Source organism: Tyto alba, unplaced genomic scaffold (genome assembly GCF_018691265.1).
Source record: "Tyto alba isolate M040663 unplaced genomic scaffold, T.alba_DEE_v4.0 Super-Scaffold_1000006, whole genome shotgun sequence".
Taxonomy (NCBI): Eukaryota; Metazoa; Chordata; class Aves; order Strigiformes; family Tytonidae; genus Tyto; species Tyto alba.
In genome coordinates, this window is record NW_024881272.1 from 26,439,621 (window position 1) to 26,451,932 (window position 12,312).

Sequence of the window (12,312 nt, forward strand, 5' to 3'; positions counted from 1 at the left end):
TCAAAACACAGAAACCAAGCAAACCCCCAAGTTTTACTTGAAAGTACTCTGTCTAGCTACCTTTATTTATTCAAAGGGAAAAATGTCTATTACCTGAAAAATATCATTTAGCTGCACAAACAATAAATGCTGTTTCATTACTAGAGTATACTTACTATGAATATAGGTATGGCGAGATTTTCACATTAAGTCTGAATACGGTAAACCCTGGCAGGAGAAGAATGAAGTGTACAGAGCTGCGTCCCATTTTACCCAAAGCCTGTATTTTTCTTGGAGAGGAGAAAGAAATGCAAGTAGAAAGAATAAATGGCTATTTTCACTCTTATGTGTTTTATAAAGGAATAAATTAAAAGTCTGAACTGCTCCAATACATTTAAATTGTGAGTAATGCCACGGAAGGCAGGGAAGGTGGAATCTATTGAAAAGTCTACTCTATTTTTAAAAAATGGCAGAAAACTGAAGAGATCTACTTAAATTGTGTATTTTTGTTTGTTTGTTTTAATACTGGAACAAAAAAAAAATCTTCCAACAGCATAAAAATCCTTTGCTTCATTTTATGTATCTAAAAACTGGTTTATCTCAGCTTGCTTGGATGTTCAAATACCTGTCCCCTTGTCTGTTCAATGTTTCACAGCCTCATGCTCAGTTACGGACCAGACTCTGAACCACCTCTTCTGCAATGCACCACAAGTGCTTTGCAGCTCAGCTCTAAATGACACATAGGAAATCAGTTCAACTGAGAATCTCACTTTACAGAGGAGAACAACACGCAAGTACTCGGGATTTTGATCGATGTCTGCAAGAAGGACTTGCTTTTTCAGAAGCAAACAGAAAAATTCTTTTTTCCTCAAATAGTTTTTCATTAGAACATTGAGTATCACCTGAAAGATTTTGATCAGCCTTCATTTAAAAGCAAGGCAGGATCAAGAATGTAGAAATTCTATGTGTAAAACAGCTAATAATCAGTCTATAAACATGGAGAATTGCACAGGCAGCTAAATTAAATGCCTGCTATATTCCAATCAGCCCAATGACCACAGCTTTTCTCAGAAATAAGCAATCTTAGAAAAACAGCAGTGTTTTTCCCAAGGTAACTTCTGCTGTACCCAAGCGGCACTCTGCACCAACTTGCACGCAATTTTTATTTCTTGTACCTCTCCTTGGGTTTGATCATCTTCCATCTGAAAACAGTGGGCATGTTTCCAGCAGTGACCTGACCTGCCCACCAGATGTGGTGGGACCAGGTTGTAGGATCTTGCCTTACATGAAGGTTATGTAGATCTGGTGAGGGGAACTGCCACGTCTCCCTCCACCCGTGCTCTCCTCCAGCCAGATGGGAATTCAGTTTACACTGGATGACCTATGGGTTTTCAGATGGTAAAGTACCTTTTTTTATTACGGGCACAGGGATTTACACTCTTCCATGTTTTAACCTGGAAGGGATTTTGGCCAGTCCAAACCCACGACACTGACCACAATTTCTGCTGACAGACACCAGCATCCTCCAGCTCAGTAGCGCTGGGCTTCTGCACCATCAGGCAGCCAGAATACCATCATTCTTGTTTTACAGCTGAAGCCAGCTGTGGTTTCAATCCTGTAAATTACTCCTGTTAGTCACAGTGACCCGTATGTGTGGATTGGGTTATTTTTTTTTTCCTGTTGTTTTTTTTTGTTTGTTTGTTTGTTTGCTTTTTGTTGTTGATGTTTTGTTTTTTGGGTTTTTTTTTTTTGGTTCTAAACAAGGACGAACCTACCTACTCCTGAAGAAGTCTATAAAGTGTCTTGCTGCTGCAGTCATTGAGAAGGATACGCTGAACTGAACCAGGCTGCAATTTGCAAAGACACCTGCGTGGTGTCTCCTGGCTTAGTCAAGCTCATTATACTAATTCAGTGCCAGACACTACTGAGCTACCCACCCGTGGCACTGGGATCTTAAATCAAGCCGAGGACAGTGCTCCAGTTGCTACCCACAGCTGTGCAGAGGCCAGGTAAGCCTAACTGCGGCAGTTTCCCCGCGGTATGGCTCCCTGTGGGGAGGCCACCGGAGGAGCCAGGCAGGGCTCTGCCCTGGGAGGGCCGTTTTCAGGGTAGGACTCTGTCCCCAAGCCCTTAGCCTCCAGCTACACCTGTGAGTTACAGGGTGCCACTGAGCCCAAAGGAATCATCGTGCAGGGCTTGGGGATTCCCTCCTACAGCAGTCCCGGTCCTTAACACTGCGTTTGGTGAAGTTTTTCCAAGGTGCTTTTCTCTCAACAGACTTACTTTCTAATTTGGGAAAATAGTAGTTTTCCTAATTTGCCAGCACAGTTTTATCAAATTCTTCCCTTCCCAGAAACTATGATGGAGATCATGAAATCTGAAAACCAATTCATAATACGCACATATATTTAAATTATTATTCATTCATTAGTTCTCATATCCTTAAAATAAATGGATTAATGCAGAGATCATGCTTAGCATAAGAACAATACCCATTGAAGTACATTATCCAGAATACTTCTTTTCAAATCAGTCATGTTAGTCTTAAATACGCAGAATCTTAAATGGAGTGAAATACCTTTTGCACTGTTCTGAGAGCAAATGCACTCCCGCAGACTCTTATCATGCCTGTCCTAACCAAAGGTGCATTCCTAAAATTTTGCACTTCAGAATTCATGAAAATATATGAAAGCCTCAACTTTCATCAAAAACACCTTTCACTTTTATAAAAAGCAAAACCAAACCCTCAACATTTTGGAAAACAGTTTGAATTCATGACCCAAGCATATATCAAAAAAACCCCTTAAAATTCAAGAAGTAGATATAAGAATACAAAATACAAAATGTATAAATAAAAGCTACTTTTACAATTTAGTGCGTGGAGGAAAAAAAGACAAACAAAACAAAATAACAAAAACCTTCAGAAGAAAAAATTGAATTATAAGAGGAAATGAACTTGCTTGTACTTCAGCCATATAAAAGTTCTGGCATTGAAAAATTAGTAGTTTTCTCAGTACTTACTGCACAATTTAAAAAACATCTGAGAGAAGAGGAGAGGAATTGACTGTACTTAAAGTAGGAATGGCCCATGTGAGTGAGAAAGGCCAAAGGGATGCTGGAACAAAGGACCCAAACCAAAAAGCTTTCTTTGGCATTTCCCACAGCCTGGTATTCAATAAATCCGACTGCATGCGTCTGTTCTGTCCTGCTACAGTCAGTGCTGGAAAAAAGAAATAACCCAGCCACAAAGGTGGTTTTCAACATGGCAAAAGAACAGAAAGTAAAGGACAACTTGTTCTTTCCCAAGTGATGCTGCCTGGGAGTTTCAGGTAGATGCTCTCCGATGGGGACAGGGAATTAATGCTCAAACGTCCCACAACTGAGATGTGACTTTCTATAGAAAGCAACATGTAATTAGTATCCATTTGCTTAGCTTAATTTCTGGTATTAGCACATACAAACAACTACAGTGGATTTGATTCATGACCCACCTAGTTGAAGATCACTTCTCAAGCCATGGTCTGTAACTGATGCCCAAGAAAAGTGTGTACAGAGCAGGGCAAGTGGGAAATGATGTCCAGTTTATCCTCCCGTCTCCAGTATATACTAGTTTAGGGACTTCCAGAACTGGAAACATCGAAAGGATCCATATTCGATAATCTCTGATAAACCTCACTCCCCTAGTTAGACAAGCTATTTTTTATTAATCCCTATCCAATTATGAACTACTACAATATATTTTCCTACTGTAAAAAGTTAAGCAAAACTCCTTGGACAGAAATATCAGGCAAGCTTGAGATTAAATAAGCTTGGGAAAATTCAGTCTGGATACACTCAAAAAAATAATACATCAAAATGCATGTATCTCTGCTGAACCCTGCAGTCTTTAATCAAAATTCCCACCAAAGTGAGTAGCGAAAGGCGAGTTGTTGCCAAAGTTCATAGCAAGAGCCATGGGATAAGAAACAAAGTTCTGTCAAAAATGAGAAATTATCAAGGAGAGGGAACAGGAGGAGCGGATCCGTTCTCGGCACGACAATCTCAGCCTGCCTTGAAGTCAAGGGAGCTCAAAAAGCCACTTAAGCCGATGCTCAGGATTCTGCTGAACTGAAGCCTCAAGAGTTATTGTTTATACTCTTATCACACAGAAACGTGAATTCCATAGGAAAGGGAAAAATCAATAAAAGAAGAGAGAGAAAGGACAGTAGCACATACTGTTGCAGACTCACAGAAGCACTATAGACATCCTTGTTTTGCAGACTTCAGAGAGAATTTAAACAGAAGGACACACTGGATTTTTACTTAATGATTTTAAATGCTGGTATTTAGTTACATACATAACTCGTGCATTTGTTCAAGATCCAAAAGCAGCTAGTCTATACAGACACAGCACCAAAGTATTTAAGTCACCCATTGAGGAAGTCTAACTCCAGCAACCCCAAACGGGTTGAAATTGCAGGCCAGAACCCTGAGCCACACACACGTGCCTACAGCACAGCAAGGCTTGTATTCCCACAGTCACTGCCATCAGTACCTGGGCTTGCAAATACAAACACGCTTCAACCATCTCCCACACCTGCAGCCACACGCACAACTACGATGGGAATATAATCGAAGCAGCCCTCAGGTTGGGCTGGGAAGGACACAAACACAACAGCATGAAAAGCATTAACAGCTTTACATTTCTATAATCATATGGAAAGCAAAGGTGTGCAGCCTGTCTCCAGCCTGGCCAGACCCAAGCCCACCTCCTACATCAGCTCACTGCATTTTAGAAGCAGGCTGAGACAAACAAAAGCCTTTTTGCTTCAAAGGGAAGTCCCCTAAGAACTCTTCCCTCAGGACCAGAAACAAAATCCTGTTCAAATCACCTTACTTCCAATCACGATAAGCAAGCAAAAAAGAAAAATTCATGCTGTACCTGCTCCAAAGGCAAAGAAGAAGCTCTTGTCTGTGTTCTCCCTTAAAAGTGCCATCACTCTCTTCCCCATCCTCTCATTCCTCTTGTAGATGAGCTCCTGTCTGAAGTAGCTGTCTATCTCCTGAGCTGTTACCTGCTCGTGGGGTGGGAGAGTTGTGTTGATGAAGTTAGGGACCTGAAATGGAGAGAGATTGCAGTTCAGGTGACAGTGGTTAAGTAATCACCAAAACACCAGATGTTTTCATCTAGCCTTATTTAAACCACCTGAGCACCACTAACAAAAAAAAACCACACCCCAAAACACTAGAGGATGAGATCTTATGAGTTGCTGGGAACTCTACAAAGCAAAAACAAATCACAAAACAACGTGGGGTTTTTTTGTTGTTTTGTTTTTTTTTTTTTTTGTTTTTTTTTTTTTTTTTTTTTAAGTGAGACTTGTATTTTACTAAACGAAACAAGTTCATTTTGACTTTTCTCTGTTCCTTCAGCAGAATGTAGTTTTAGGTGTTACATTCGGGTGAGTTACTAAAACTTTTGTTCTCTGCTTCTTCAACACAGTTCATTGGCCATTTAACACCAGAGCAAATCCTGTAATCTGCTCTCAGCCAAGGTCACCACCAAGTAAGGACTGCAAGATTTGACTTGTATAGACTCCTTTTTAATAACCTAACAGTTTAAAAAAGAAGGAAAGGTTAGCAAATCCAGACTGGAAAATGTAAACAGGGTAAATTCTCTCATCTTTCTTGCAGCTTTAGATGCTATTAGGTCTCACCAGAGAAGACCATTCATTGCAACACATAAATCCCTAGGCCATTCCTGATATTTCTAAGTAAGGGAGTTCCAGAAGAACTGCTCCTTCAGTCCCTGTTTTTGTGAGGAGAGATGTTCATAGGCACAGAAGAAAGGTTGAAACCCCGAGGACTGTTTGAGTGAAGGCAGCAGACTCAGGAATGAGCCAAGACCCAAGCTATATGGACAGACAAGCCAGAAGTCTCTGATTATGAGGACAGGCAATTTGTTTCGACGCAGTGAGGGTCCAAGGTCTACCGTGAGAGTTTGGCAGGCTATGGGCCCTGCAGCGAGAAGTGCTGTAAGTGGGCAGTGTTTGATGACTGCTAACAGGACCCAGGCACCTTCCGGAGATTTTCTTTGCCTCACCTCTGGAAAGCAGCTTAAGCTGCAAAACCCAGATTCAGATTTCTGAGTCCCTGGGTGCATGTAAATCTGCCAGGATTTCCAGTGTTAATCTGAGTCAGTGGTAATGATATTGCATGCACAACCCATAAGGGGAACATCCCTCGCTCACTGTGCTGAAATACTTGATGCAAGGACTCTGTTACTTTGGTTAATTCTTTCTCTGGTTTTCTACTATACCAAATTCCTGTATTCATTTTCTAAAACTTGCTTTTAGTCTTTGTTTTTCAGTCCACCTCTTACGCTCACACTTGGCCACGTGATTTTACACAACAATTTTTGTCTTTTCCCACCCTCTTCACTCATACTGCCTCTCCAAAATCTTTCAGCAAGTCTTAGGGAAAGAACTGATTTCTGTCTTTCCAGTGGCTCTTCTTAAAGCTTTTACCTTTCAGCCCCATCTACAGCTCTCCTAATGTCTGAGGGACCAAGCAGCAGAGATTTCTCACCATGCAAAAGGACAAGTCTGGGCCTTGCTCTGGATTCCCACAAAAGGCTGTACCCAGCTGGGTGAGACAGAGATTGGCACCACATCTCCTGTGAACCAGGGAATCCCCTGAGGCTGGGGTTAATGCTGCTGCTGAGAGTGACCAGCCCCAGACCATTGAGCCATCCAGACCAGCTGGACCTTTAATTTTCCAAACAACTTCTCAACCTGCTTTGCTAAATCACCATACTTCTCAAAGCATGTCCCTCCTTAAGGGTTTAATTGCATTACCCTGAGTCATTCCTTCCTCGGGGCTTTCCAGCATGGCTTGGCTTTACCAGCATACTTTGTGAACTCCTCAGAGCATGCAAGTACTTTGCACCTTGTTCTCAGTTTAGCCCATTGCCAGCACTCAACGAATAATAAGTCCCATTAAGCCAGACCTATTGGAGACACCAGTTTCCTGTTAACACACAAAGAAGCTGCCTCAATGTCTGGCAAGAACATGTGTTTGTCTCAAAGGGATGCAGGAGTAGCCTGCCAGCACCAGAGGGGTAAAATGCTGCTGGATAAGGCAGCAAAGGATGTAGTGGCTTTGATTCCTGGTGAAAGATAGGGAGAGATTTTTATTATAGGAATAAAGTCTGAGGAATGAGTAGCCATTTAACACTTGCAATAAACTCTGCAAAGCATAGCTGTAAATCAGTCGGTCCATGCAGATATCACAAGCCTTTGTATTTCCTCTACACTGGCACTCTGTGTTTAATGATTTGATGTAGCGGAGCCAGGAGTCAAGGGAGCCTTCAGAGACCAAAATGGAAGGTGAAATTTTTTTGGGAACATCTGATGGCTCAACACCCACATAAGAGAACTCTCCTCTGCTTTTGGCTGAAGGGAAGTGAAGGCTGGGAACTGATGGGACCTGGTCTCGAATCACCTGAGATACTTTGGGGAAAGCAAGGTATGGCATTGCTTGTGAGGACAACCTGCTCTTAAACAAAGTATGAGCAGCAATGTTGGGGGATTGAATGGCTTTGTGCATCCCACTCCAACTAGGGGAAAGCTCTGATGCTGGAGGTCTAGATAGCCAAAGGACAGAAGTTGTGTTCAGACCCTGACCAAGATGGTATTTGTCAAGAAGGAAAGCACCTTCCTTTTCTTCCTTTCGCTCCTGTGGGAAAGAATTTGCCAGTGGCAGAGAGATAAATTTAAAACTAAGGACTGGGTTTTGTCAGCATTTCTCATGCTTGTCCAAGGAACAAGACAAAGGAAGCCATCACCTCTAGAGGCATATCATCAGCTACAGGTCCCATTTCACCTCATGCATTCCTGTATTTCTAATGACTGCTCCATCACTGGCAAAAAAAAAATGTGCAGGTATGTTTCTGCATGTGTGTGGTAGAGAACAGAAGATAAATGATTGAAGTAAGTATGCCCATACACAGTAGTGCAACCACACTCTGAGCTACGACACTGGCCCCATTAATCACCTCCTCTCCTCTTTGTATCACAGTTCCTTTCCACAGTTGGTGACATACACCATGCCTGGTTTCAACGAGGCAGCTGCTCCTGTTGATTTAAGAAACCCTTTGGATTCCTAACCACCAGACAGGGATCAGGAAGTCAAGAAACAGTCACATGCAATTAGGAGGCTGTTAACTGCAGCCAGAATTTAAGTGTTTTTTTTTGAAAAAAAGGAAAGCCGTTGTTTTAAAAGGATGGGTTAAAGAATGCACCAGAGGGATAAACTTTCCTTCTTCCACTTTATCAAATATTTTTGTTTCCATTCAGTGTAAAAATTAATTTTAACATTTTAATGATAGGTATTTGTTGTTTTGAACAGGAATTGAATGGATGAGACATTTGCTGAGCCAATGGGCGAGGGACTGGCCTCCTGATAATAGCTGAATACTGCTACTATTATTTAAATGTATAGTGAGGTAGATGATGTGACTGTTGAAAAATCTTAACTTCTAATTTTGCTATTCATCTAGGAGAGTAGCAGTTGGATCAGCAGAAAAACAGAGTGCTACCCATCATCTGGAGTGTGCTCACTTTGTAGTGGATACACACAACAAGAGATAAACAGATTCTTTTTGTCCAGTCTGCAAGCCATGCAGTTTTCCGAGAATCCAACCAACTCATATATACATAAATACACACACTACGTATTTCCCATGGAAACTCAATAATATATTTCATTCAGAGGTGTTCAAAAGAAAGTATATTTTGTTTGACAGAATCAGCTAGACTTCTTCCTTTTTTCTATTCCCTTTTACTTTGGATTATGGCTCTCCTATGGACCTTATAGATAGACCTCAAACTCAGTTATTATGTACACCCTGCATTTCTTAGTTAAGCTTTTGAGGTTAAAGGAAGAGAGTATGAGAACAAAAAAGAAGATAAGTACCAGCCTTACTGAAATTTTTTCTTCTCCACACTGCCTGTGCAATTTTACTTGAGTCAGTATCCCTGATGGAATATGTGTGGGTAAAGCTCTGCACACACATCTGAGCTCACAGTGCTGTGGGACACGGGCCATAATTCTTCATCTTTGAAGTCAGTGGGAGCTTTAGGAGGAAGAAAGAGGAAGGATTGTGAAGTGGTTATGACACTACCCTGAAAAAATGGTTCTGTTCCCATGGGCGAAACAAATCTCTTGCATGATCACAAGCATGACATTTGGGTTTAGACCTTCAAAGGAAACTCAGCACTTAACCTCCACTAAGTATCTTTGAAGCATTTGGCTTTATTCCTCCCGTCACTCAAAAGTCCATCTGTAATATGGAGACAGCAAGACTTTCCGACTTGATGTTACATACAAGGCACTGGCTGAATCTAGCTGTTGAAGGACCCAAAGGAAGACCCGAAGTCCAGGGCGATGCTCAGTGGTAACCTCTCTTCCCACAAATACTTTGTGGAAGGAGGCTGAGATTCTGCTGTAATCACCAGCATAAAAGCTAACAACATATTTAAGCTTAGAAAAATGCATCAGACGTATCTCAAGATCTATGCTGTGTTGTCAGCTTTGTCTATAGAGAGAAAGAAGTGGGGAAAAAAAACTAAAAAAAAGAGAAAAGCAAAATATATTGGTGTAGAATCTTTTATCACATTCAGGGCTTACTGCCAAAATTCAGTTGAAAACTCATAAACATCAGACTACATTTAAGTACATTTTCTTATTTACTATTTTTAAATATTTGGACAAATATTCTGGGCAGAGGCACAAGTTGTGAGTATCTATGTGCAAATAATTTTTTTGGACACGTGTAAGCACCATCAACTTTGGTTAGCATTTTTTTTTTCCTCCTTTGGATCTATTGGCTACAGTGGAACTGCTCTAGATTCAGTCTACTATCAAATCACATTCAGATGTGGAGGAATAGTTGTTATCGTTCCTGCTCCTATACACTACATTTCCCAATCTTCTGATAACCTTTTTTAGCCTCGTTCTGTTCCAGTGATGCTGACCTATTTCTGGAATGTGAATTCAAATGGTAAGATTATGTCAATGAAAAAACACTACTACTAATGTTAGAATAAAGGCTGTGTGACCTTTTTGTCTGCGTGCAAGCAGAGGTGGTCTTCAACCATGTCTATCTGCAGATGAAGAGGAAGTTTAGATAGGGAAATGGGGAGCCAGCCTCTGCCATGGAAAATATAGTGATCCTAAAGCCTTTCCTGCCACCATCTTCCTCTATATTAGTCAACCCTCTTGGCCTCTGAGACTCCTTTCTCCCACTGTCTCCTAATCAGCAGATAACTAATGGCTTTCCAGCCCCACCTCCCGTGCAGTGTCCAGACTCCAGACTGCCACAAGTACAGTATCATCACTAATCCTTGGAGGAGAATCTCTTAATAATAAAAATGCTTACTTCTCCTTCTGTCCACAGAGCGTTCACAGGATAAATAGAGAAAATAGGAGGAGGCACACCCAGGGTCACAAAGGACATCTATGGCAAGGCAGAGAGTTGGCCATCAGCTTCCTGAGTTTCAGTCCAGCACCTCAATACGAACCCCATCCATCTTTCCCTGACAGGAGGGCTCAGCCTCTGTGCTAGTAATCCTTATCTCCAGTTGTTAGCAGGGAGTTGTTCCCAGATCATGCCGACTACATTAATATTTTTTTTAAAATACGATAAAGATTGGGTTCTCTTTATTAGTCTTCTAGTTTATGAGCTTTATGTGGACAGAGGCCAGAAGACAAGTAAGGGATCGTGCTTTGAAGGATTTTCCCTGTACCACGCAGGTCAGGAACTTTTACACGGTTGACAGCACTATGCAAGATAAGGATCTCAAGAGCTGACAGCATGGCTTATGGGGGCTGCCAGGGAGCCAAAGCAGCATCCTGAAACCCACTGGCTCCTCCAACAAAGTGAGCCGACCTAAATTCACACCAGCCCTTCTTGGGGCAGAGCCTGACACGTGAGCTTGAGTTATCATTCGTTTACGAAGGGAGGATACCCTCCCATTAACCAGCCTTGACAGGGCATTGTGTTTTTTTTGCTGCAGTGCTGTAAAATATACTGCTCTGGACTTGGAAGACACCTGTTTCCCTCTGATTTATGGACCCTTCTGGCATCTGGGAGAGCAATATCCACTTACTGCAGCCTCTGATACAAAGGATACAAATAGTGCAAAGTGAATGGTCTGCAAGAGCAAGCATCTCCACGAGGAGGAATTGGATGCTGCAGAGACGAATGCTACTGCTGACTTGACTGTTTTTCCTCCAGCACTCCTAAGCTTCTATCCCGATAGAGACCTTCCATCATTGGCCAAGGAACGGGGTGCGTGGTTAATCTGATTTAGCCCAAAGCTCAAAGTTGGCAGCTGTCAAGATGATGAGCTTCCAGCTTGTTATAGAAAAGGGAAACCATGAAGGACCTCTGCAAGATGGTATCCAGTTCAAACATGTTGTGATTAACACATTATGGCTTTCTTCTAAGCACCAGAATTTAAAGTAATATATTAGAAGCCTGAGTGGACTGTAAAAGGAGTCTTTAATCTTTAGGATAAGTCAGTTCCATCACTCCTTTCCCTTTCCCAGTGCAAACATCTACCCAAAATTGGATTTGAGAATATACTACAGGTACATCCAGCATGTTTTGGAGGTTGTAGTCAGGATAGGTATGCCAGTCTGGTGGATTTTGGGCTGCTAAGATGGTTTATTAGAAGTATACCCTGACACCAAACTCAGATACAGACTCAGACTGATTTGAAGTCACAGAAAGTATAAACATATCCGCAGTCTGTGCTCATCCAGTTTTGTTCCCACCCCTTTGCAGCAAACGGAGCAGTTCACCAGGGACAACTCTCACTAGAGCCAGAGGCTTGCAAGTTTTGAGCGCACAACAAAAAGCCGGTTACACTTCTCCCACCCACACTTGTCCACCAGCCACGCCGCCCGGCCACCGCCGTCCCCACACCACGGAGCCCTCTGGGAAGCACTGCTGGGGTTTGGACTAACTCAGCATTTCCACAGCAGGAATGGATTTTCCATCACATCATTGGCTTAGCAGGAGTCTGTAGTGTCCCAGGCCTCCAAAAGCAGGGAACAGCTCTGAAAAAAAGCAATGCAAAGGGACAGCCAGCTCTCCCTTGCTGGAAAATATGGTCTTGAGGACTGGTGGTTGACCGGACTAGGACTTCATGAACCCTAAAACATTTTCTGGCTTTGATTCATTGCAACTGGGATGTGTTGCTCCAGCTTCCAGCATTTTTGCTTTGCTTAGCCATGTCTAATCCTCTCTGAGCTAAAAGCTGATGACTCCTTTTGCTGGGCTGTGCTGCA

General features: G+C 42.2%; 1 protein-coding gene across 1 annotated transcript in view; it reads right to left on the reverse strand.

Annotated features, from left to right (window-relative positions):
• The window catches only part of TRABD2B (TraB domain containing 2B), a 294,426-nt gene that overhangs the window by 113,765 nt on the left and 168,349 nt on the right, over positions 1-12,312 (reverse strand). The window contains exon 4 of the mRNA XM_042785821.1: positions 4,901-5,075. Coding sequence (XP_042641755.1) covers positions 4,901-5,075 — 175 coding nt within the window. The remainder of the gene's footprint in view (positions 1-4,900; positions 5,076-12,312) is intronic.